The following is a 21,643-nucleotide window of genomic DNA, read 5'->3' on the forward strand; positions in this document are numbered from 1 at the left end:
CACCTCGGCCCATCCATCCTGGCTTTTATGACCGCGGTCTCTGCCGGATCATGGTATACCTCGCTTCGGGAAGCGCGGAGACAGGAAGTGCCGCAGAGTGCTGACGAAACATAATTAGGCAACTCCCAGTTCACCCAAATAGATCAACCCAAATAGGGATGGGGAAGGAAGATCAATCAAGCGACGCGAATGACGAACAGCAGAAAAAGGAAGAGTGGAGAGGGCGACGACCAGGGAAACCCGAGATTGGCTTTGAAATTCCAGCCGGAGAAGCGTCCGCAAGAGTGAAATCCGACAGGGGTCCCCACAATTGCGGAGAACCCGGTCCTCCTGATGGCCATGGGAGTTACATCGGCACTTGCGATCTGCTAGGGGAATCTGCGCACCATCATCGGGGCCGACGCTTGTCCTCTACGTCATTCCATTTGGCTGCCTGCAGAACCTCATCGACTTCATGAACGGCCGGCCCCTTAGTAGCCACCCCGACTCGCATGAGACTCTGCAGGATGGGTGCAAGAGACCGTTGGTGAAAGGAACAAGCTCTGGGGGTGGCTTGGATTTTCTTTTCGGTGATATGGATGTTGAGTATCTTGAATTGGAAACTCTGCACGGTTAAATGGTCAGCAAAGCCTAAGGCAAAATATCGAGGTTACGAGTGTTCCAAGGTTGGTATGAACAAGACGGAGACGAGGATAGAGCATGGACTGTGACCAAAGTGTCAGGACTCACACTCGTAGTCCATGAATGGTTTAAGGGGGGAGAAAAGTGGAGGTTGCAGAGGTGAAGTCCCAGCGGATGAGAGAGGCAGATGAGAGGGATGGGCCAACATCAAAGCTCCCTACCCACAACCTGATCTAGAACTCAAGATGTCTATTTGCCTATGCGTACACCAGTACTTCGTCCATTTCTCTCTGGCCATAGAATTAATAAAATATCTTTGCTTTCCCTTAGTTGGTTAGTCCAATACTTTCTCAGTTGCTGAAGTGCTTCCAAGGTTCGATTAGATCAGATAACTTTAAAATGACTAACACTTGTTTTGAATACAGAATTCATAAGAATACTTTCTCTCTAAAAGTTGCCCTATTGGCTTCTTAATAGCCTTGGATTTGGTTTTGAAACAAAGGTCCTAAACTAATTTTGAAGGTTGATCCACTCGACTAGAAAGGTTCTGCTGAATATCTCAACTGTTGTTTCAGAAAGATGAATGAACATAAATATATGAATAATTCAAATCAGTCATAAGTGTCTCATGGAATACATTCCTTGAGCCTCTCAAGCCCCAAGGCAAAACATGTTTAATTTAAGCCTAGAGAAAGCATTTCTTTTTGTAACATATGATCTATACCACTAGAAGAATCTAGAAATATCTAAAAGCGATTGCTGAGTAGTGACAGCATCTACATATCAAAGACATAGTTTCTCTGATTCTAATTCCTAGACATATCTTTGAAGGTTTTTCTTGGCTTAATATACATTGTTCTTTCATAGTCACCGAAGAACATGAGTTAACTATCGAAACAAATATCCTACTTGAATAATTCTTACTATACTTCCCAAGGTTCAAACCAGAAAGCCTTAAATGAGCCAATAGTGGAAATCGATAGATTATTGGCAATGTTTCAGACTTCGGCAATCGACAATTTCAAAGGCAATTGCCGAAACACTAGTGCATTAAGACAGAGCTATCATAGACACTAGATCGACCGGGATATTCCGAGACTATCAGGGTGTAGTCATACATGGTCTTACTACTTGAAACAAATACTATAGCCCGTCGAAAGTAGTCTCCATTTGCATTGCCACGCCTAGTAAACGGCCACTTTGGATGCTACCAGACATGCAGGAAAAAATAAAACAACAGGAGCTCGTAAGACCATGAATTTCGAGCAAGGGCAGAAACTACTCCAAATGTTTGTTTGAGAATCACGCATAACCAAGTCAAAATTATGCCATCGCAAGGCGCGGCTCGAATTAAGTCGCACCAATAAATATTACACATAAAAAAATGAAAAATGTGAATTAATGATAAGGCCAGAACTTTCTGTAGGTTCCCGGTCCATGACTTGACCCCACCGATAGGGGAGCAAGGAAAGTGGGGATCGACTGAGATCAGCGGGAGAGCGGGAGATAGGCAGATTTGAGTGGGCAGAAACAGCGTGGCTGCTGGCCCAGCTTGCCCCGGTCTCAGCCCGAGCAAGTCACCTGATTCCTGACGCCACAAGGTTTGACACCGGATGTACCTTGCCCCACCGCTTCCCCAAGATAGCCTTACCGCCCTGTTTTAACAGCCTGTCAGTGGTTGAATCCCAAACTGCGAGCAGAATAAAGCGCGGGGTACATGGAGGGGCCAAGTACTTTGGGGCACCCATGGTACACCCCCTGGATAGCTCGGAAGGTGGCGGCCAAAAAAAAATCTTAAAGAATGGATTATGCGAAGATCGATAGCTGAAATTACTGTGATAGTTCTAGTAATAGTGGGTTTTTCTCCAATTTGCTGGGGCCCATCACTTGGAGGTCTCATAAATGTACACACTCCACGAACATCTAGATCGGAAATCGAACAATCCTGGAAAGAAAACAAAGGATTTCTTGGGCGTTAGGGTTTTAGTCTGACGCAAGATTGGACTTTATTAAGCGAAAACGCGGTCAACTCCACAAGACTGCCTATGCCAACCCCACCACATGATGTAACGCTCTGGATCATTTCCCTGTCAAAACCGGCGGTGACCCAGCAGTTGTTGACTCCCCTTTTCCATCTCTCCCAATTCTTGCCATTTATCCAATTCCTCTCATCATGGCACCCCTGAAGCTCACCAGCAAGAACCTGTCGCAAATTGCGACGGCAGGTAAAGCACAGATCAAGGTTCCAAGCTATCAGCGCGGTGGCGCGGTCAAGGAGGGAATCGTCCACGTCGGTGTAGGCGGCTTCCACCGAGCTCACCTGGCTGTCTATGTCGACCAGGTGATGCAGAAGCATGGGGTGACCGATTACGCCATTTGCGGTGTTGGATTGCAGCCCTTCGACGCCACCATGCGCGACGTGTTGAGATCGCAGGACCACCTCTACACGGTCATTGAGCGTTCGGCCAAGGGAAGCCTTGCCAACGTTGTCGGTAGCATTAACTCCTACCTCTTTGCCCCCGACGACCGTGAGGCTGTCATCGCCAAGATGGCCCACCCTGATACCCACATTGTGTCGCTCACTATCACCGAGAGCGGCTACTACTACAACGAGAACACCCACGAGCTGCAAAGCGAGAACCCCGACATCCAGTTCGACCTCAACCCGGCCAACGAGAAGACCCCGCGGACCACTTTCGGCTTCCTTTACGCCGCCCTGGTACGGCGTCAGCAGCAGGGACTGAAGCCCTTCACTGTCATGTCGTGCGACAACATGCAGAAGAACGGCTCCATCACGCGCCATATGCTCGAGTCGTTTGCGCGCCTGCGCAACCCGGAGATCGCCAAGTGGATTGTCGAGCAAGGTGCCTTCCCCAACGCCATGGTCGACCGTATCACCCCTCAAACAGCTCCCGCCGACAAAACGGCACTTGCCACTGAGTTTGGCATCGAGGATGCATGGCCCGTTGTCACGGAGCCTTTCATGCAGTGGGTGATCGAGGACCAGTTCTCCGATGGCCGCCCTCCATTCGAGAAGGTCGGGGTTCAGGTTGTCAAGAATGTTCAGGACGTCGAGGAGTTCGAGAAGCACAAGCTTCGTCTGCTTAACGGCAGCCACTCGGCCATTGGCTACCCCGGTCAGCTGGCAGGCTTCAAATACGTTCACGAAGTCATGGAGCACCCAGTGTACCGCAAGTTCGTGTGGCAGATGATGCAGGAGGAGGTGAAGCCGTCATTGCCCGACATCCCCGGTGTCAACATTGATGAGTATTGCAACACGCTCATGGAGCGCTTCTCCAACCCTACCATCATGGACCAGCTGCCCCGCGTCTGCCTCAACGCCTCGGGCAAGGTTCCCCAGTTCATCATGCCGTCGATTGCCGAGGCCATTTGGGTGACGGGCCCGTTCCGCCGCCTGTGCTTCGTCGCGGCCGCGTGGTTCCGCTATATTAACGGCGTCCAAGACAACGGCGAGAAGTTCACGGTCGACGATCCCATGCGCGAGATGCTCCAGGCCAAGGCTCGCACCGGAGGCACCAACCCGGCTGAACTGCTCAGCATCAAGAACCTGTTCGGTGATGACCTGCGCGGCGACAAGAGATTCATCCAGGAGATCACCACCGCTATGGAGGAGATTGCCCGGGACGGTGTCTTGAAGACTCTCCCCAAGTATGTTGACTAATGGTCACGGCTGGAGCTGTTGGATTGGCGATTTAAAAGTATACCTGCGTCTGCGAGCGATGTTTATGATTTCTTTGCATGTGTGATAAGTGAGTGGTTATAGGAGGGGGAAAAAGCAAGAGATAGAGATAGATGGTGATAGACAAAATACCCTCCTTCTCGCTTGATTGCAGTAACGTTCTTGGGCTTTGGCATAAGGATGTCGAGGGCACAAATGAATGAGCACCGTAAAGTCCGCTATCGTAATTCCTCTGACATCTATCATTCCATTGAAGCTTGTCGTAAATCACCAAGTTTATATAGTAGCGAGTTCCCGGCACATGAGGTCTCCGCACGCCACGGCGTTCTCCGCATCGGCAATCCACCCGAACAAACCCACCACTTTTCTGACTCACCCCGAGCACGCCATTCGGTGGGCATTTCCCTAAAACACCAATGGAAGACCGACTATCCTAAATATCCTCTTCACCATGGCGACAGATGAACCCTCCAGATCCCCGACAACGGAGCAAACGCCTCTGCTTCGCGAGGCCTGCCCCGCCGATTCAGGCCCCGAAAATGGAGCCCCCCTGGCCAAGGAAGCCAGTACAAAAGAGCTGGTTGTGATTCTATCGAGCATATGGCTTGGAGTATTTCTCGCCGCACTCGGTATGGCAGTATCTTGACCCTTGACGATGTCGTTGAGCACTGGTTCAGAGACTAATGAATTGGGTGACCACAGACACAACGATCGTCGCGACCCTCTCCGCACCCATATCCTCTTCCTTCAATTCCTTTTCACTGCTCTCGTGGCTGGCTACTTCCTACTTGATCTCGAATGCCGCCTTCCAGCCTCTCAGCGGCCGGTTAACCGACATCTACTCGCGTCGCTGGGGCCTGATCTTCTCCAATGTTTTCTTCGCTATCGGCAATGTGATCTGCGGGTTGGCAAAGACACAATCGGCTATCATTTTTGGTCGCGTTGTCGCAGGTGTCGGCGGGGGTGGTCTCACGGCCATTTCCACTTTTGTGACCTCGGACTTGGTTCCCTTGCGCAAGCGTGGTGTGTGGCAAGGCATTGGTAATCTCTGCTATGGGGCAGGGAGTGGACTTGGAGGGGTCTTTGGGGGATGGATCAATGATACCCTGGGATGGCGATGGGCGTTTTTGATCCAGGTCCCGTTCCTGGCGGTCTCGTGCGTCATGGTTGCCATCAAGATAGACATCCCGGTGAAGAACTCGGACACAGCCCGGATCCGACGAGTGGATTTCCTCGGTGCCTTCACGTTGATCCTGGCGCTGGTATCCTTGCTACTTGGGCTCAATATGGGCGGCAACCAAGTGCCGTGGACGCACCCAATTGTTCTCACCTCGTTGCCCCTATCGCTGGTATTTCTAGGCGCATTTATCTATGTGGAAGCACGGATTGCCTCGGAGCCTATCATTCCCGTTCGCCTTCTCCTGGATCGGACGGTTGCCGCAGCCTGCCTGACTAACTGGTTTACGACGATGGCAGTTTTTGGCCTTCTCTTCTATTTGCCCCTATTTTTCCAGGTGCAAGGGCTCTCGGCCACTGCTGCTGGTGTGCGATTGATCCCTCAGGCGGTTGGTACTTCCATCGGATCTCTAGGTTGCGGCGTTATCATGCGCGCCAGTGGTCGATACAAGATTCTCAACTCGGTTGCCATGGCCCTGCAGGTCACCGCGGCTGCCCTGATCTGCACACTGGATCTCTCCACCCCTGCTTGGCTGCCCTTCCTCTACTTCTTTCTAGGGGGCGTCGCCTACGGAAGCATGCTGACGGTCACGCTAGTGGCACTCATCTCGGCGGTGGACCATCATCACCACGCGGTAGTAACGTCTGCATCCTATGCCTTCCGCAGCACCGGAAGCACGATCGGCATCACCATCGCCTCGACTGTGTTCCAGAACACTTTGAAACTGGGACTATGGTCCCGGTTTCGTGGTCGTGAGCACGCCGAAGAGCTGATCTCGCGGATCCGAGATAGCTTGAATGAGATCCGCAAGCTTCCCTTGGATTGGGTCCCGGGGGTTCTGAATTCCTATATGGATTCCTTGCGCGCTGTCTTCCTCACTCTGCTGGGACTCACTGTACTGGGGGCGTTGACTAGTATTGCCATGAGAGAGCATACGCTGCACAACAACCTGGCGCGACGTTGAGATTTTGCATGCACTTAAGAGGGACCTTGTACATACACCGAAGTAGACATACTAGTTCGCATCAATCTAAATAGATGCTGTTTTCATCAAGTTCCATGGCTCCCGGGGGGTGGAGGAACAATCATGAATCATGTTTTAGTCAGACCCGAACACCAATCCAGGCGCGGCTTGGGCCCAATTGGAGACCCTCAAACTCGCCAGCCTTGATTGGTTTGTGCTTTTCTTCTGCTCACCTCGACGTGGCGACGCATCGTCGAGACACACCGCTTGCTCAAAAGTACCGCATTTGAAGACCTGATCGTCGGAAGCCCAATTGATCTCGATTTCATACCCCTCCCACATTACCTCGTCTGATCTTGCCTCCCGCTCTACGGATCCTCACATGCTCTTCGCACTCTCTCTGGGGCATGGCAGTGGATTTTCAGTCTGATAAAGCAATACCAATCAGTCCACAAAGCAGCATCGCCAAGGGGGTGTGGTCGAGTGCGATGGAGGTGGAGGGCGACTGCGAAGAGACGGTGATAGGCAATGAAGAAGGCTATCGGGTGTGTTCCGAGCGAGCAACACAGGATGCCGCACCGCGCCCCCGACGACGCCGACTGCTCTTGTCAACCGATAGCGCCTTTGCGGACACGGTGCTGCCATCGCTCGTCCAAAACCCGTACATCGAACTCCGCCTTATCACCGACGAACCCTCAGCCCTGCTGGCGGGCACCAACAAAATCCCCCACTACATGGACACGGTCGACAGCCAGACCTTCGATAAAAAGACGGGCGCGCGGAAATGGCTCAAGGCAAAGACGGCTGAGCTCTGCGAGTGGGCTGACATGCTGCTGGTCGCCCCCATCGATGCGGGCGCTCTGGGCTCTATGCTGGCCGGCTTGACCAATACCTTGACTTTGGCGCTGCTGCGCGGCTGGGTCTCGGCCAAGCCGGTGATCCTCATCCCGGGCATGACTATCTCGGAATGGGATCACCCGCTGAGCAGTCGCCAGCTTGACGAAATCCGCTGTTTCTGGCCATGGATTCGCATTGTGCAACCCGTGCTGTGGAAGTCTAACGGCCCGGAAGACCTAACGCCACTACCATGGGACGGTCTGAAGGATCTACATAAGACATTCGAAACCTCTCTACACTTGCCGCCGTGGGAGACTACCCTCGTTAACGGGGCGGGCCTTGGATCCGGTACTCCGCCCGCAAAACCGACCACCAAATCGATGCTGTCGTCGGCGACGACATCCACAAGTGCCACCGCTTCGGCACTCCGACACCTGCAGACACACTGGCCCAAGCCGGAGGGGAGTGCACATTCGCTCCCTCTAGAGATCTGGCTGAACGTCTTCGAGGATCAGCTGGGGGACTGGGAAACCGCCAAGGCTGTGGGCATCCCGACGAATCTCCCCGTTCCGCAAGAATGGCAGAGCCATCTACTGAAAATGTCCACGCCGGCCACCCTGGAATATAGTATTTTGCGGGGATCCTTTGCCGCGATCAAGAAGCGGATCGACGCGCTGCCTCGGTGGAAACCCCTCTCTGACCTTGCCTGCCACCTTATTGTCAAATTCTCACGCACCGACATCCTTTCCTATCTCACTGAAATCCACCTCGACTTACTCTGGACCACTTCCCGGCTCACCAACATCCCATATCGCGCTTCTGCAATCTACGGCAACCCGAAAGTATTGACGTGGTGGCGCGACGCCCCCGCTTTACCCAACAAAGAGTACAAGGCGGATGCCATGGACGGGGCCTCCCGGGCTGGGTTTATCGAAGTATTGGACTGGTGGCTGCACTCGGGGCTCTCACTCCGGTATAGCGAGCGCGCGCTCGAAGCCGCCAGCGCCGAAGGCCGAGTCGAGGTTCTAGACTGGTGGAAAACCGCCTCGGCCAACGCCCCAGTCCACAGTTCACTCCCTCTCAAAGTGGGCAAATCCGTCCTGTTGGCCGCACAGTCCGGCCGCACCGCCTCGCTCGCCTGGTGGGATGCCTCGGGGATCCCATACAGTCACGCCGAAAACGTCGCGCGCATCGCCAGCACCCACGGCCATGTGCATGTGCTCGCGTTCTGGTACAGGCTGAAGGGCCCCAAGATGATCTTCGACAATCAGGTCCTGGTGGGCCCGACGAAGAACGGCCACGACCACGTTTTGCAGTGGTGGAAGACGTGTGGTCTGCGCGTCGAGTTCAAGACCTGTGACATTGAAGAGGCCCTCGAGGACGCGGACCCGGTCTCGGGCGCGGAGGGCCGTGTTCGTCGCTGGTGGGAGCGGAACGGCCTCAACCTGGGGGTTGGCACGAGCGAATGGATGAAACCCAAGGTGCTGTAATAGCCGCCCATGGGTCTTTTACTTTGTTTCGGGAGTTGGATTGACTATACATGGCCTTCAATGTGCAATGCGTTGTATATCTGCTTTTGCTTGCCTTTTGCTCTGCTTTGCTTTGCGTTATGCTCACGACTCCCGATGATGACGACCCATAATACCCATTTGCCCATTTTTGCCTCGCAGTACAAAAAGTCTGGATATATATCGGTGTACACCTGCATTGTCTGAGTCTTTAATTCTATCACACATACAAGACACACCTGACTTGATATTAGTAGTAGTAGTAGTAGTAGTAGTAGTGCTAGTAAACCCTCAGGGTGGTATATATAGAGAGAGCAATTCACTCCAAGCTCTGCTTCTGCACATGTGCAACTTCCATGCCCGTCAACGCCCCCAGAATCCCCCTGAGCTTCGCGATCGCCTCTGATCGAGTAAACTCCATGTGGTGCTCGACGGAGTTCCATCCACTGAACAGCACAAACTCGTCGTTCTCGCCGTCCTTGTCGATCCTCCAGCTGCCGCAATACGGGAACGGCGCCGTGTACTCGCCGAGACCCGGTATGCCGGCCTCGTAGGCCTCCTCGAACTCGGCTTTCTTGTTGCGGTCGACGAAGTACCGGCTGATGGCGATGATGGGGGCGTTAAGGGGGATGGTTGCGGTGGATGGCTGGAAGGGAAATTAGTTTCTTTACTCTTGTATAAAGATGAAATAATAATCATAATAATCATAACAATTCTGAAGTAAATTGAAAGTAAAGTTGTATACTCACATCAATATCCAAGTGGAACATCCACTCCATATCTACATGCTCCACCAACCGCGCCAGCAACTGCTGGTTCGTCTCCAGCGTGGTCCATTCGCCGTTGTGCGTTGCGACCGACGCCCACCCACCCGTGAGGTATATACAGAGTGGATCTTCGGTCTGTCGGAAGAAGCGAACGGCATGGCCCGAGTACTCGGACTGGGCTTTTTGAGCATCCTGTAGGACTGGCTTTATTGTAGTGAAAGTGTCTTGCGATTTGAGGCGCAGGAGGGCAAGTTCGGTGATGGCCATTTGGTGGTTGTAGAAGAATAGAAGTAAACTGAGATAGGATATTAGAGAAGAATAGAAGGAGAGAAGAGATGGGAGTTGTCTCTCGCTCTTAAATGTAGTACTGAGCTGAGGCAACCGTTCTCTACGCGTCCGCCCCCATTTCCTGTCCTATTTTCCTATTGCAGCATTTAGCCCCTCGCCTTTCTTTGAAAATGAAATAGAATATTCCAAGCTTTTTCTCACGTCTTCTTTCCCCCTTTCCTTTGCTCTCCGTTTTGACTATCTTTTCTCTTCTCTTTAGTAAGTGCCACGATCAGACATCATCTTGTCTCATAGTTAGCCCTGGAGATCTCCGAAAACGCACCGACGTCATATCTAGACACACTAGCTTTCTAGTCTTTGTGGAGGGGCCAGGATATGGCAGATAGATCAGATTCAGAAGGATAGGTAGTTCCTTGAAACAAGCCGTGTCCACGTCTGTGATATAGGAATATGTGACCGCAGTGAAACAATTCCCTAATTGTAATTTCTGTTTCTTAGCCCTCGCTCAATATAGAGAAGAGGTCCGAGGAATTAGAGAATTATAAATGGTGTAAAAAGCGATTAGAAAACGGATATAAAAATCGAGGTAAAAGAGAGTATTAGTGAACTAACCTCTTGAATTAGAGAAAATTTAGTCAAGGCTTTGAATTTTAATCTTCATTCTCTACTACATTTCCTAAAGCCACCTGAGCGAAGCGAGGGTCAGCGGCTGGTCTGGAATTTGATAACTTCCACTAAGAGAAGCAAAATCCCAACTTAAGCCTGAGGTTCATTAGCGATAGCATAACAAGAGGAGTTCCAGGGCTCAATCTATGGATGGAGACGATGGTCCCTTGACACCTCAGGCATAAAGATTAGTCGTCACTCCTCTACCTCACCTGGGCAGTTTGACCCTGTTGTCTCAGCATGGCAAGTCTCAGTACGGGGTCATTGAACATGTCGAAGACCTAGACAGATACCGCCTAGGTGGATTCCACCCTCTACACATCGGAGACAGGCTGAATGATGGCCGCTATCAACTGGTCGACAAGCTTGGATATGGAGGGTACTCCACCATATGGCTAACCCGTGACCTACAAGGAGCCAGATATGTGGCAATAAAGGTCACTACTTCTGATTCCAGTGGCTGCCCGCATGAGGCCCGTCTGATACGTTCTTTTGGGAACTCGCCCGCCAGGCCGGGCAGAGAGATTATTCCTCGCCTCATCGATGAATTATGGGTTGCTGGCCCTAATGGGAGACATCGATATATTGTCACTCCGCCAGCCCAAATGAGCTTCCACCTTGGGGTTATTTCGACCCAAGGTCGCGCAGTCAATTATTGCACCAACTCATTCGTGGTGTCGCACTTCTTCCCGGGAAAGATACGGTGCACGGTGGTACGTAAACAGACAGATGCTTCCAGCTGAACTGATTGACTGACATGATTTACTAGACCTTCATCTTGGCAACATATTAATCCAATTTCCTGAAGCGAAAGATTATTTTTCTACGTTCGAGCTATACGAAAGATTTGGAGAGCCAGAATCAGAAGCTGTCGTCCGTCTCGATGGGGAGCAGTTGTCAAATGGCGTTCCCGGCCGCGTGTTTATGCCGGGATGGTTTGGCGTTCACAGCAATGATGTTGATATAGGCGAGGAGAAGATCTTTCTGAGCGCCTTTGGAGAATCTTCAATCCAAACCACACCTACCGACTGACCTCAAAGACTCTTCCTCTCTTCCAGCCGCCTGAGGCCCGATTCTCAGGCGAGCCGCTCTCCTTTGTCTCTGACATCTGGACCCTTGCCTGTACCGTCTGGGAAATTCTGGGTCAGCGTCCACTGTTCGAGGCCTTTTCCCCAACGGCTGACCGCGTTACCGCGGAGCAGGTTGAGGTGCTTGCAAGACTATATACCTCTCGAGATAAACACCTCATCGGGTATTCTCGTAGGTTGCCCAGGGGTGTCCAGGTGGGCTCGGGGATGGCGTTACATAAACGTGTCTAGGGCTATACCAACATGGAAGGTACTGGCGATATACATCTCAAACAAGATAAACAGCCGAAGCCCCCAGGAATGGCCCGATGAGAGAGTAATAAATTCACTGCAAACAAAAACTCACGAGCTATATCATGACAAAATCCCAAGTCAAGTATGGCCACGCCGAGAGGGTCGACAATTCATCTGACCCCGATGGAGTTGACTCGCGGGTTCAGCAGAGCGGAATATCCCCTCGTCAACTATCAACATTCTCGGGGGCATTCAAGTCAATCGAAATGACTATGCAGAGACTTAACAAGTAAGGAATCCATCTTCTTTCTTGCTCGACTTAAGAATGGGGTTTTTAATGGCAAACATCGTCGGCAGAATACTATCAACCTCCACTGGCCAAGACAGCATCCTTGGATCTATTGAATACTTCTCGCACGCACTACACTACCTATTCACCTCCCAACAATGGATCCGACTTCAAAGAAGGCTAGGATTTCCGGCCCGACGAAAGAGCGACATTGCCCTAGAATCCGTTGGGAGGTCACCCTCTTCATCACTTATGCTGCTTTCCTCCCTGCTATCAGACACACGCTACACATTGCGCCTGTTCGGACTCGTCTCGCTCTGGACCCAAACATCCGAGATAATACAAACACCACCAGAAGACGCAGCCATCCACGCCTTGGAAGTCATCCAACTTCTCGCAAGTATAGTGTATCAACTCCTAGAAAATGTGGCCTACCTTGCATCCAAGAACATCCTCCCTCGTCGGATCATTGAAAAATGGAGCGACATAGACAGATGGTATATGTGGAGTGCGCGCGGATTGCTCATTCATATGCTTCTGCAATTGGGGAAGCTATGGCGCGAGAAAACGCTTAGACGTCGACGGGAAGAGACCTCGACATCGTCTATTTCATTGACTAAATCTGTTGATGGGGCGAGGATGGCTGTGAAGACACAAGAAGCTCGAGGATTGGAGATCCTGGCCTGGAGGAAAGATCTCTTTTCCTCCTCTGTTTGGGCGCTGCTGTGTTTAAACTGGAGTTATGGTGGTGGTATTGGGATTCCAGATAAAGTGACGGGTGCGTTGAGCTTGCTGGCTGATTCTGTGGTGTTGAGGGACCTTTGGAAGATGGATGACGTTGTAGGTGGATTTAGGATGGGGTGACTGAATGTATCCATCGGTCTATATTCTCGACTACAATAAATGAAGAACATACGGAAACATCAATTCATTAAGAGCTATGCAGGCCAAACCCTCAAACTAAAATACACTCAGCACCATCATCTCAAAAGGACAGCAGTCACAGCGCTGACTCGTGGGTATCCTATACGCGAGCCAAAGAGCAGACCAGACAAAAATAAAAATATGTGGGATCACAACTAACCCCAGGTCTGAATATCCGGGTCTCAAGAGTTGTGGGTTGTTCATACTTCCTTCCTATGGACAGGTTAGCAAGTGCGAGAGGTATCAAGAAAGCCACAGGGAAGCACATACCAGCTGTAACCCGTTTTCTCAACCCCAGGTGTCTTAATCGCATTGCGATCTCCAAATGGGTTATCCTCGTCATCTTCTTCCTCCGACTCGCTATCACCTTCAAAGACTTGGCGAGACTTTTGAGACGAAGAGGCAATGGGAAGGTCCACGGGTCGGCTCGGTCGCGGCGGCTTGGAAGGGTTGACGTTCAGCCCAGAAAACTTCTGGTTCATATCGTCGTCCAGTCCCCGGCCGGATTTGGAATTTCCCTCAAGCACATCCTCATCACTGTCGCTGTCATAATCCACGCTCTTGTCCAGCACTTCGAACGCCATCAATGCGGTCACTAGCTCCTCATTGGCATGGATCAAGCCACCCAGGAACTCCTCACTCTCAATATATTGGATATAACGGAGAATTTGGTGCCGCAGATCCTTGCACCGATCGAATCGATTGATGACTTCTGCATCCTCACTCACACGGGTGGTCTCGCGGTTGACAAGCTTCAGTGAGTTCAACAGATTGGTGCTGGCAACTGACGACGCGGCAATGGTTTGTAGAATTTGCGGCCGTTCTTTCTCAAGGTTGATGGGCGAGCTTACAGATCGTTTCTTCTCCCGCTTGTCTTTCTTGGATTTGCTGGGCTTTTGCTTCGGGCTGCCGAGCACTGTAGATGGCCCATTCCCTGTAGACACTGACACCGAGTGCCCCATTGGTGGTTCATTGGAGTTTGCGCCCTCACGGAGCACTTTAGCCTTGGCCTGGGAGGCGGGCTGTTTTCGCTTGGGCAGTTGCCGGTATAGCGCCGTAACCTTACCCATACCCGGGGTGTCTTTGTACGAGGCTGCCCATTGTCCAAAAAGCTGTTTGCACTTTTGTTTTACGAGGGGATCGGAAACGGAATCGGTGGCTGCAATGCGGAGTCGTTCCAAGAGTGGCTCGTCGGCGAACTCACGCAAGAAGCGCTCTCCTGCATTTTGCACCAGGAAGTCGAGGATCGTGAGTGCTCGAAGCTGTCGGTGAAGATTGCCGTATTTACTAGGTGTGTGCGTGAGCCCCGAATCCAATCGTTCTCTATGCCCGCGAGAAGCTCACAGTTTCTTGCGCAAAGCCCGGCTTGCTTCCGTCGGGCCAGTGGCCTGAATGCGGACCACCTCGACAAGATCGACAATACCGCTAGAGTCTTCGATTTCATATTGCTCGCTCGTGAGAACCTCGATTTGCACAGTCACCGCCGAGTATGGTTTCTGTCCGCAATCAGAGCTGTCCCGACAAAGCATTCACACAGCGACTTACTGAAGATTGGAACATGATGCCTGGTTGAATACGATGTGGATCGCAAAGAGTGAGGAACGCTTAGAACCGCAGGGAAGATGTGATAAAGAACCCCCGAAACGCAGACCACCCCGCGTTTATCAGCGATATCGAGGACCCCGCACAAGGATTACACCGGACCGCGTGGAATTGAGTGGATCAAGGGAAATTGAGGATTGCACACTCGGGAGATATAAACCCTTGGTTTATCTGCGCCAGATACAAGGTACACCAATTGTAGGATCGGGGCAAAGGTATGATTCCTTCGCGCGGTGACGTCGGAGGGCGCAGGGGCGGGTATCTAGTGCCGTATCTTGGCGCTAGTCGGTTGCCCGATAAGCCGAGTCGGGGTTTGCAGACCCAGAGGGTGTACAGTTAATATATAAGGTAAAGGGCCTTAAGTCAATGCAGAATTGAAAAGAGAAACTGAAAGGCCCTGTGATTACCAGGAAATCGAGCAATGAGACACTTATCGCGTGACTGCCCAAACGGGACTAGGGCGGGGAGTTGGTGCCTGAGGTAGCGTCTCTGCCTGAGTTGGCCTGAGGGGCAAGGGACTGACGAAGCCAACAGCTCAAGTGCAAGCAGGTTTGCCTTCGATTTTCCATCTCTACCTATTCCGACGCGGTGCTTTAATGCGGCGTGGGTCTTTCCGGACAGACCGATCTACCTACTTGGCGTTGCTGTCCCGCTTCGTGGTCTGCTCCACCCTCGTCGTGGCCCTCAGCGTGGCCTGGGAGACCCGCTCTCGCCTTTCCCTCCTCTTCTCTTCTCTCTCCCATCCCCCGCCCGCAATCATGTCTTACCAGCAAGAACGTTATATCGCCGAGCTCGCCGTTCAGCGCGCGACCCTCCTCACCCAAAAGGTCTTCTTCGAAAAGGCCAAGGGCACCGTCTCCAAGGACGACAAGTCCCCCGTCACCATTGGCGACTTCGGAGCCCAGGCCCTCATCATCCAGGCCATTCGCAAGAACTTCCCCAACGACGAGATTGTCGCCGAAGAGGAGGCTAGCTCCCTACGTGAGGACAAGGCGCTCAGCGCAGAGATCTGGCGCCTAGTCCAAGATATCAAGCTGGAAGATGCGGAGAGCGACAAGATATTGGGCGGTCCTCTGCCTAGCGAAGAGGGTATGTTGGATATCATTGACGAGGGCAAGAGTTCTGGTGGTCCCAAGGGCCGCATCTGGGCTCTCGACCCCATCGACGGCACCAAGGGCTTCCTCCGCGGTGGCCAGTATGCCGTGTGTCTGGGCCTGATTGTGGACGGCGATGTCAAGGTCGGCGCAATTGGCACGCCCAACCTGCCGGTGGATGACAGGGTGGCTATCACCGCGAGCACGGGCGCCCAGCAGACAGAGACTGCCAGCAACGGCGTGCTGTTCTCCGCCATTCAGGGCGAGGGCGCCACCAGCCGGCCGCTTTCGAGCGGTGTTCTTGCCCCCAGCAAGTCGATTTCTATGCGCCCGGTCCCCGATATCGCCCAGGCTGTTTTCTGTGAGGGCGTGGAAGCGGCGCACTCGGCGCAGGGTGACAACGCTGCTGTTGCTGAGCGCCTAGGCATCACTGCCCCGAGCGTGCGACTGGACTCGCAGGCCAAGTACTGCTCGATTGCTCGGGGTGCGGGAGACATCTACCTGCGATTGCCCGTCAAGAAGGGTTACCAGGAGAAGATCTGGGACCATGCCGCAGGTGACCTGATTGTACGCGAGGCCGGCGGCCAAGTGACGGATATCTATGGCCAGCGGTTGGATTTCAGCAAGGGCCGGACCTTGGCTGCCAACACGGGTGTGGTTGCGGCTCCCAAGGCTGCCCAGGACCAAGTGATCGACGCTGTCAAGGTGGTGTTGAAGCTGTAATGGTGACTATTGTCGAGCTCGTTTACAACTATCGAGCCACCAGCTGGGCAGGAAAAAGCAACGTCACGCTAAATGCGTCTCAAGTATATTTGTGATACCATCGCAACAAGAGAACAATAAAAAGTACATATTCTTGGCATGTCGAGGATGATGAGGATATAAGAATACACGGAACCCAAAAAGTGAAGGCCCTGAAAAGATACGAGACGAGAAAAGCGACGAGACTATTTGATCTTTTTCGCCTTCAGCTGGATCTTCTCGCCGTTCAAGAAGATACCCTTGCCTTTGTACGGCTCAGGTCGTCTCCAGTCCCGGATCTTGGTCGCGAACTCGGTCACCAGCTTTTTGTTGGCGCTCTCCAACAGGATCTTGGTAGGCTGGGGCGTGCTAGCCTGGATGCCTTCGGGGATACCGAGTTCAACGGGGTGAGAAAATCCCACCTTGAGCGAAACAAATTGTTGTCCGGGGAACGTCGAAGCCACCGTAGTCGCCTGTGGTTCGATGCTGGCTCGGTAACCGACACCAACCAGACTCAGCACACAGACGTGGCCTTCAGATACACCGAGGACATTGTTTTGGAGTAGTGCGCGGATTGTCCCTGTACAAAACCGAAAAGAAAAGAAAACGGTTAGAAAACCCGACAAGAAGATAAAAGAGATCCAACCAAGGAAAGGGGAAGACACACCCCACATGGCACGCTGGTGAGGAATTTCCGGGTCCTGCACAGAGACCGTAGCTTTTCGCCCCGTTTCATCCCATTTGATGTTGACAAATGTCGGGAGGTCAACACTCAGCGCGCCTAGAGCAGGTAAATGGGAATATGTTAGCATCTCCGACTCCGGCTCCTTTGCAGTGGTAGCACATACCGCGAGGCCCTGTGATCTTCGCCGCATGTGTCGGGATGTCTTTTCCTCGTGTCCGAGTCATAGGCTTGGGGAGATCGACGAACGAAAGGGACACTTCGGAGGGGAAGGTGATCGCATTGGCCCCGACTCGGGACTGCATCGGGGATGTGGTCGAGAAGCATTGTGCGCGAGCGGGGGAGAAGGCAGGCGTGAGAAAGAGAGGGAGGGAGCTGCGCTGGACGGGTGCTCGAAGCAGCTGCCGCGCGCAGCGTTGGGGTATGGAGAACGACATGGTTGGCGCGTGTTTGGTTCGGAGACTCAGCGGACGATTTTGTCGGTTTCCAGAATGCCCGATCGGGTTAGTGGCCACGTGACTATCTATATATCTATCTCTCCCCTTCGTCGCTTTCTACTTCCCTCGTTCGATATTTTGATCGTTTACTCACTTGTAATAAAATGATAAATTTTACTACTGAGTAAACTAAATTTGTTGGGTTTGGGGCTATTCTCCCCTTCCAGAGGCGAAATGAGGTCTTCTGAATCTCATACTGCAAGAGCAATGACTGAAGATCAAAAGAATTGATCAAGATAAACTAAGCTTAACAAGACTTACAGTAAATAGTAGATTACCCTACTTGGAGTATAGATTACCCTACTTGGAGTATAGATTACCCTACTTGGAGTATAGATTACCCTACTTGGAGTACAGATAGTGAGGTTCGAATTGAGGCGAGTGAGACTAGGCAGGGTCGTGCCCAGCTCAACCATCCACCCAGGGATTTCTTCTCTCTCTCATTTGCATCAAGCTATCCTTGCCATTTCCACCCATCTCTTCTGACTTCCACCTCTCTATCTAAATTTAAAGTTCCCCCTTATACTTACAACTTATACCTCAACTAGTGACGACAAGGCAGGGCCTGTCTATAACCTTTTCGTGCAAAGCAAGCTACAAGATCCAAGCAAGATGAGGTTGCTTCCAGCCCATCGAATGACCCTGGCGCTTGCGGTTATTGGAAATACTTGCGCCAAGATCCATGAGAGTGGTGAGTAATCCAGGAACTGATCCTTTGTACGGTTTCACTAACAGAAGAAAGGCAACATTCCCGTCCCTGCAGAAAACCACTCAGACAACATCGATGCGATCGCTTACCTGGACTCGAGAACACGACAGCAGGAATCAATTTTCACTGAGGCTGTGAAACTATTATACTCCATGAAGTCATCGCCCTCATGCAATCGCATCGCAGCAACAAGGCTGGTGACATCGTGCCAGGGCTTTGATGGCAGCGGAAGCAATAGCAACAGCCAAGCGGACACCGATACTGAGATGACTGGGACTCTAGATGGTATTCGGTCTGTATATGCGGCACGGCTGGCGATTTGCGAACTCGACGGTGCTGGTGCTGTCATTCCTTCACCTTGTCTTCCGGTTACCATATCACCACCAGCACAAAAGCAATGGTTTGGGTTCGCGACTAGACCCGGATCTCCAAATACGGGACCAGACACCGTTCCAAAGGAGGTTCTCAGCCATTGTCTCAGGGCACTTGAATCGCGGCCCCAGTGGTGGACGTCCTATAGCAACAGCCGACAAAATGCCCTGGTGATCTGCCAGGCTGCTCGGATTGAAACTGAAAAGGAAGAGCTGCTGGATTTGCACCGGTCGATCGTGAAGAGCAGTATTAAGCTTAATACAGGTCTCCAGGAAGCTTTAAAGACGGCGGGTACTGAGTCCGCTCAGCAACAAGCCTTCCTGCAAGCAGTGCAATCCCTGCAAGTGAAGCTTGTCCAAGACATGGAAGAGACAGGGTCGATTCTCAAGAGTACCTTTGCCAAATTCCTCAGTGACATCGAACAAGGCATCGACAGAATGGGGGTTGTAATGGCTTCAGCCTTGGGACGGCTGCGGACTGAGACTGTGGTTCTTGAAAAGGTTCAATGACAATTCGGTTCCTCTTTTGCCGTGATATAGTAGCTGACATTCAAGGAGGATATCCAAAACGCCTCGAGTCATGTTGACGCTCTTCAGCAGTCCCTGTACGCCGCGCACGAAGAGGCCCTGGCCAGAAATAAAGAGGCACTTCTCGCCCACGAACAAAGTTCTCTGGCCCAGCGAGACCTTGCGTCGGCATTGCACTTTTCCCTGGAGTCACTGGTGGAGACCGACATGGCCAGACTTTACAAGAATATGGAGAGCTTTGATGCATCACTAGTAAATTATCACACAAACCCCAAAATGGAAACAAGCTCACACGAACAGGAATGGCTGACCGGTCGGATGAATATGATGCTTGAGAAGGAGAACAGGATGTCTGAGGTATGGGATTGCGCCCAGTCGGATAGAAATTGTTTCTAATCTCCATAGCGGCTGCACAATATAGAGACCTCCATGGAGCAGTCCATGATCAGGGCAACCGAGCTACAGAAGGCTCAAGCTTTACAGACCGAGGCCATGGCCGCGCAGTCCCAGGCACAGGAAGCGATACGATTCAATGCGCAAGTGTCGCAAGCCATGCTGGACAAAGTCGCCCTCGCGGCGACCAATCTACACACTTTGATGGACGAATCATCCTTCAAGTTTCAGCAAGGCCCCGGTTTGCACGTCAGTAGATACTCCGTGTGGACGGTGTGTCTTGCTCTCATCGTTTTTATCGGGGCGCAGAACCCCAGGGTGGCAGTGGTTGTGTTTCTCTTGATTTGCGGTTTGTACTGTTTTCGACAGATTCCCGGTCTGATCATACTTCCTGACAATCTTTTCCCTCACTTAGTGCAATCGATGGCGACTACGTTTCTTCCATTTCTCTGGTGATTTTCTGACACGCAATAAATGACGAGCATGCTTGCGTTATATCCATGGATATTTCCTTTTTGCAGTACTCGCACCCGCGTTATTTATTTATAGCCACTCAATAGTTTTATTCCTTCTCATCAACTCAATTTCCTTGGTCCAAGTCCATCTGAGCTTACCAGAAAACATATAGCATTGAGCAGGGAGGCGGTGTTAATCCATCCCCACACTGTCATCGCGTTGGCTATCGCAGGATCCTCCCATCTCTTAACGACAGGCCGACATATTCCAACTCCCCCTGAAGTAAGCGCCGGGAGGGCATCGACCGTTTCACAACGGCGTAGGGGCAGCACAGCCACACGAGCTGTCAGAGCCAAGATGGACCATGCGGGACGGGGAGATCCAGGTGGAGCTCCCAGGCCCAATGATATTAGCGTGTGGGCTGCAGATAAGTCTACAAGCCCCTGGGGAGGAGCGATGACAAGCAAAAAAGAAATCACGAAAATACTATTTAAAATGACAAGGGATGTCACGTGGAGGCCCTCAAGACTGGCACCTGCGTCTCCCTTCTTTTTCTTATTTTGTTTCCTAATCGTACGATCCTCGTGTTCCCTCCCAACCTCAAATCTCGTCTCACACCCCCCATCTCATACACACCAGAGTTGTTGATTGACTCCTCGAAATGCCTGGTGTCCGTAAGTCCTCCCTGACCCCGCAATGTGGGGAGGAAGTCGGTGATGTGTGTGCTGCGCGACGCAGCAAGTGCTCTCGTTGCTAATCTTGTTCCCTTTTGGGTCTCTGTCGTCGTTAAGCCCCCGATGCGTTCGAGCAGGTGAAGAAGGGTCTCAAGAACCTCTTCCGTCGCAAGAAGGCCAAGCAGTCGGAGCCTGCCCCTGCGGCAACCCAGCCCGAGCAGAAGCCTACTCCCACTCCCGCTGAGACGGGCGCTACGGCTTCGACTACCACCGACGCAAAGCCCGCGGAGCCTGCACCCGCTCCGGCCTCGGCTCCTGCGGCTGCTGCTCCGGCGTCCGAGACTGCAGCTGGTACAATGCTTCTCTTTGGTGGATCCCTTTAGAGCGGTTTTACGCGATGAGATTTGTAACTCCCGGGTACTAATTTATCGATTTGTCCATAGCACCCGCAGCACCTGTGGAAGCCCCCGCTGAAATGCCTCAGTCTGCCGAGGCCAAACCCGCAGAGACGACCGAAACCCCCGCTCCAGCTCCAGCTCCAGCTCCAGCCGCCGAGCCTAAGCCCGAGCCTGCTGCCACCAAGCCAGAGGCTCAGACGGAGAACACTGGTGCCGCTCAGCCTGCGGAGACGACGGCCAAGGCGGGTGAGTGATCGCCCTCTGAGGAAGACACTAGTCGAACCTAGAGTCCTGACCATGCGCAGAGGAACCCGCCAAGTAGATGAACGGCATTCTCCAGAGATTGATCTGGCCGTTGTTCGCATTGTTTTCAATCCATCCCAACTTCGTTTCGGGTGCGCCGTTTATACCCCTGTCGTTGGGGCATGGCAATGT

The 21,643-nt window shown here is 52.2% G+C and overlaps 11 protein-coding genes across 11 annotated transcripts; 7 read left to right on the top strand and 4 right to left on the bottom strand.

Moving 5' to 3' along the window:
• Positions 1 to 388: 388 nt before the first annotated feature.
• NUU61_003098 (uncharacterized protein) lies at positions 389 to 742 on the bottom strand (the record flags this gene model as incomplete). The annotated part of the gene is made up of 2 exons (XM_056653680.1): positions 389 to 630; positions 730 to 742. 2 exons carry the CDS (start codon positions 740 to 742, stop codon positions 389 to 391), a joined length of 255 nt encoding a protein of 84 aa, XP_056514747.1.
• Positions 743 to 2,794: 2,052 nt separating this feature from the next.
• NUU61_003099 (mannitol dehydrogenase family protein) lies at positions 2,795 to 4,303 on the top strand (the record flags this gene model as incomplete). Its single annotated transcript, XM_056653681.1, has 1 exon — positions 2,795 to 4,303. The coding sequence occupies one exon, from the start codon at positions 2,795 to 2,797 to the stop codon at positions 4,301 to 4,303; it is 1,509 nt and encodes a 502-aa protein (XP_056514748.1).
• A 469-nt stretch (positions 4,304 to 4,772) lies between these two features.
• Positions 4,773 to 6,462, top strand: NUU61_003100 (uncharacterized protein; the record flags this gene model as incomplete). Its single annotated transcript, XM_056653682.1, has 2 exons — positions 4,773 to 4,950; positions 5,024 to 6,462. The coding sequence occupies 2 exons, from the start codon at positions 4,773 to 4,775 to the stop codon at positions 6,460 to 6,462; spliced, it is 1,617 nt and encodes a 538-aa protein (XP_056514749.1).
• A 488-nt stretch (positions 6,463 to 6,950) lies between these two features.
• Positions 6,951 to 8,789, top strand: NUU61_003101 (uncharacterized protein; the record flags this gene model as incomplete). Its single annotated transcript, XM_056653683.1, has 1 exon — positions 6,951 to 8,789. One exon carries the CDS (start codon positions 6,951 to 6,953, stop codon positions 8,787 to 8,789), a length of 1,839 nt encoding a protein of 612 aa, XP_056514750.1.
• Positions 8,790 to 9,126: 337 nt separating this feature from the next.
• Positions 9,127 to 9,841, bottom strand: NUU61_003102 (uncharacterized protein; the record flags this gene model as incomplete). The annotated part of the gene is made up of 2 exons (XM_056653684.1): positions 9,127 to 9,453; positions 9,557 to 9,841. 2 exons carry the CDS (start codon positions 9,839 to 9,841, stop codon positions 9,127 to 9,129), a joined length of 612 nt encoding a protein of 203 aa, XP_056514751.1.
• Positions 9,842 to 10,716: 875 nt separating this feature from the next.
• Positions 10,717 to 11,847, top strand: NUU61_003103 (uncharacterized protein; the record flags this gene model as incomplete). The annotated part of the gene is made up of 3 exons (XM_056653685.1): positions 10,717 to 11,245; positions 11,298 to 11,485; positions 11,518 to 11,847. Coding segments are annotated over 3 exons (1,047 nt in total), but the record flags the coding sequence as incomplete, so codon positions are not given.
• A 328-nt stretch (positions 11,848 to 12,175) lies between these two features.
• Positions 12,176 to 13,003, top strand: NUU61_003104 (Peroxisomal biogenesis factor 11; the record flags this gene model as incomplete). Its single annotated transcript, XM_056653686.1, has 1 exon — positions 12,176 to 13,003. One exon carries the CDS (start codon positions 12,176 to 12,178, stop codon positions 13,001 to 13,003), a length of 828 nt encoding a protein of 275 aa, XP_056514753.1.
• A 260-nt stretch (positions 13,004 to 13,263) lies between these two features.
• NUU61_003105 (LSB5 family protein) lies at positions 13,264 to 14,623 on the bottom strand (the record flags this gene model as incomplete). The annotated part of the gene is made up of 4 exons (XM_056653687.1): positions 13,264 to 13,276; positions 13,334 to 14,350; positions 14,408 to 14,559; positions 14,609 to 14,623. 4 exons carry the CDS (start codon positions 14,621 to 14,623, stop codon positions 13,264 to 13,266), a joined length of 1,197 nt encoding a protein of 398 aa, XP_056514754.1.
• An 800-nt stretch (positions 14,624 to 15,423) lies between these two features.
• NUU61_003106 (3'(2'),5'-bisphosphate nucleotidase) lies at positions 15,424 to 16,482 on the top strand (the record flags this gene model as incomplete). The annotated part of the gene is made up of 1 exon (XM_056653688.1): positions 15,424 to 16,482. One exon carries the CDS (start codon positions 15,424 to 15,426, stop codon positions 16,480 to 16,482), a length of 1,059 nt encoding a protein of 352 aa, XP_056514755.1.
• A 224-nt stretch (positions 16,483 to 16,706) lies between these two features.
• On the bottom strand, positions 16,707 to 17,619 carry NUU61_003107 (mitochondrial 54S ribosomal protein uL6m; the record flags this gene model as incomplete). Its single annotated transcript, XM_056653689.1, has 3 exons — positions 16,707 to 17,080; positions 17,168 to 17,281; positions 17,349 to 17,619. The coding sequence occupies 3 exons, from the start codon at positions 17,617 to 17,619 to the stop codon at positions 16,707 to 16,709; spliced, it is 759 nt and encodes a 252-aa protein (XP_056514756.1).
• Positions 17,620 to 18,315: 696 nt separating this feature from the next.
• NUU61_003108 (uncharacterized protein) lies at positions 18,316 to 21,530 on the top strand (the record flags this gene model as incomplete). The annotated part of the gene is made up of 7 exons (XM_056653690.1): positions 18,316 to 18,370; positions 18,422 to 19,260; positions 19,315 to 19,644; positions 19,693 to 20,029; positions 20,928 to 21,161; positions 21,254 to 21,454; positions 21,514 to 21,530. 7 exons carry the CDS (start codon positions 18,316 to 18,318, stop codon positions 21,528 to 21,530), a joined length of 2,013 nt encoding a protein of 670 aa, XP_056514757.1.
• Between the last annotated feature and the right edge of the window lie 113 nt (positions 21,531 to 21,643).

The sequence above is a fragment of the Penicillium alfredii genome (assembly GCF_028826965.1).
Source record: "Penicillium alfredii strain IBT 34128 chromosome Unknown utg000004l_segment0_segment0, whole genome shotgun sequence".
In the NCBI taxonomy this organism is placed as follows: domain Eukaryota; kingdom Fungi; phylum Ascomycota; class Eurotiomycetes; order Eurotiales; family Aspergillaceae; genus Penicillium; species Penicillium alfredii.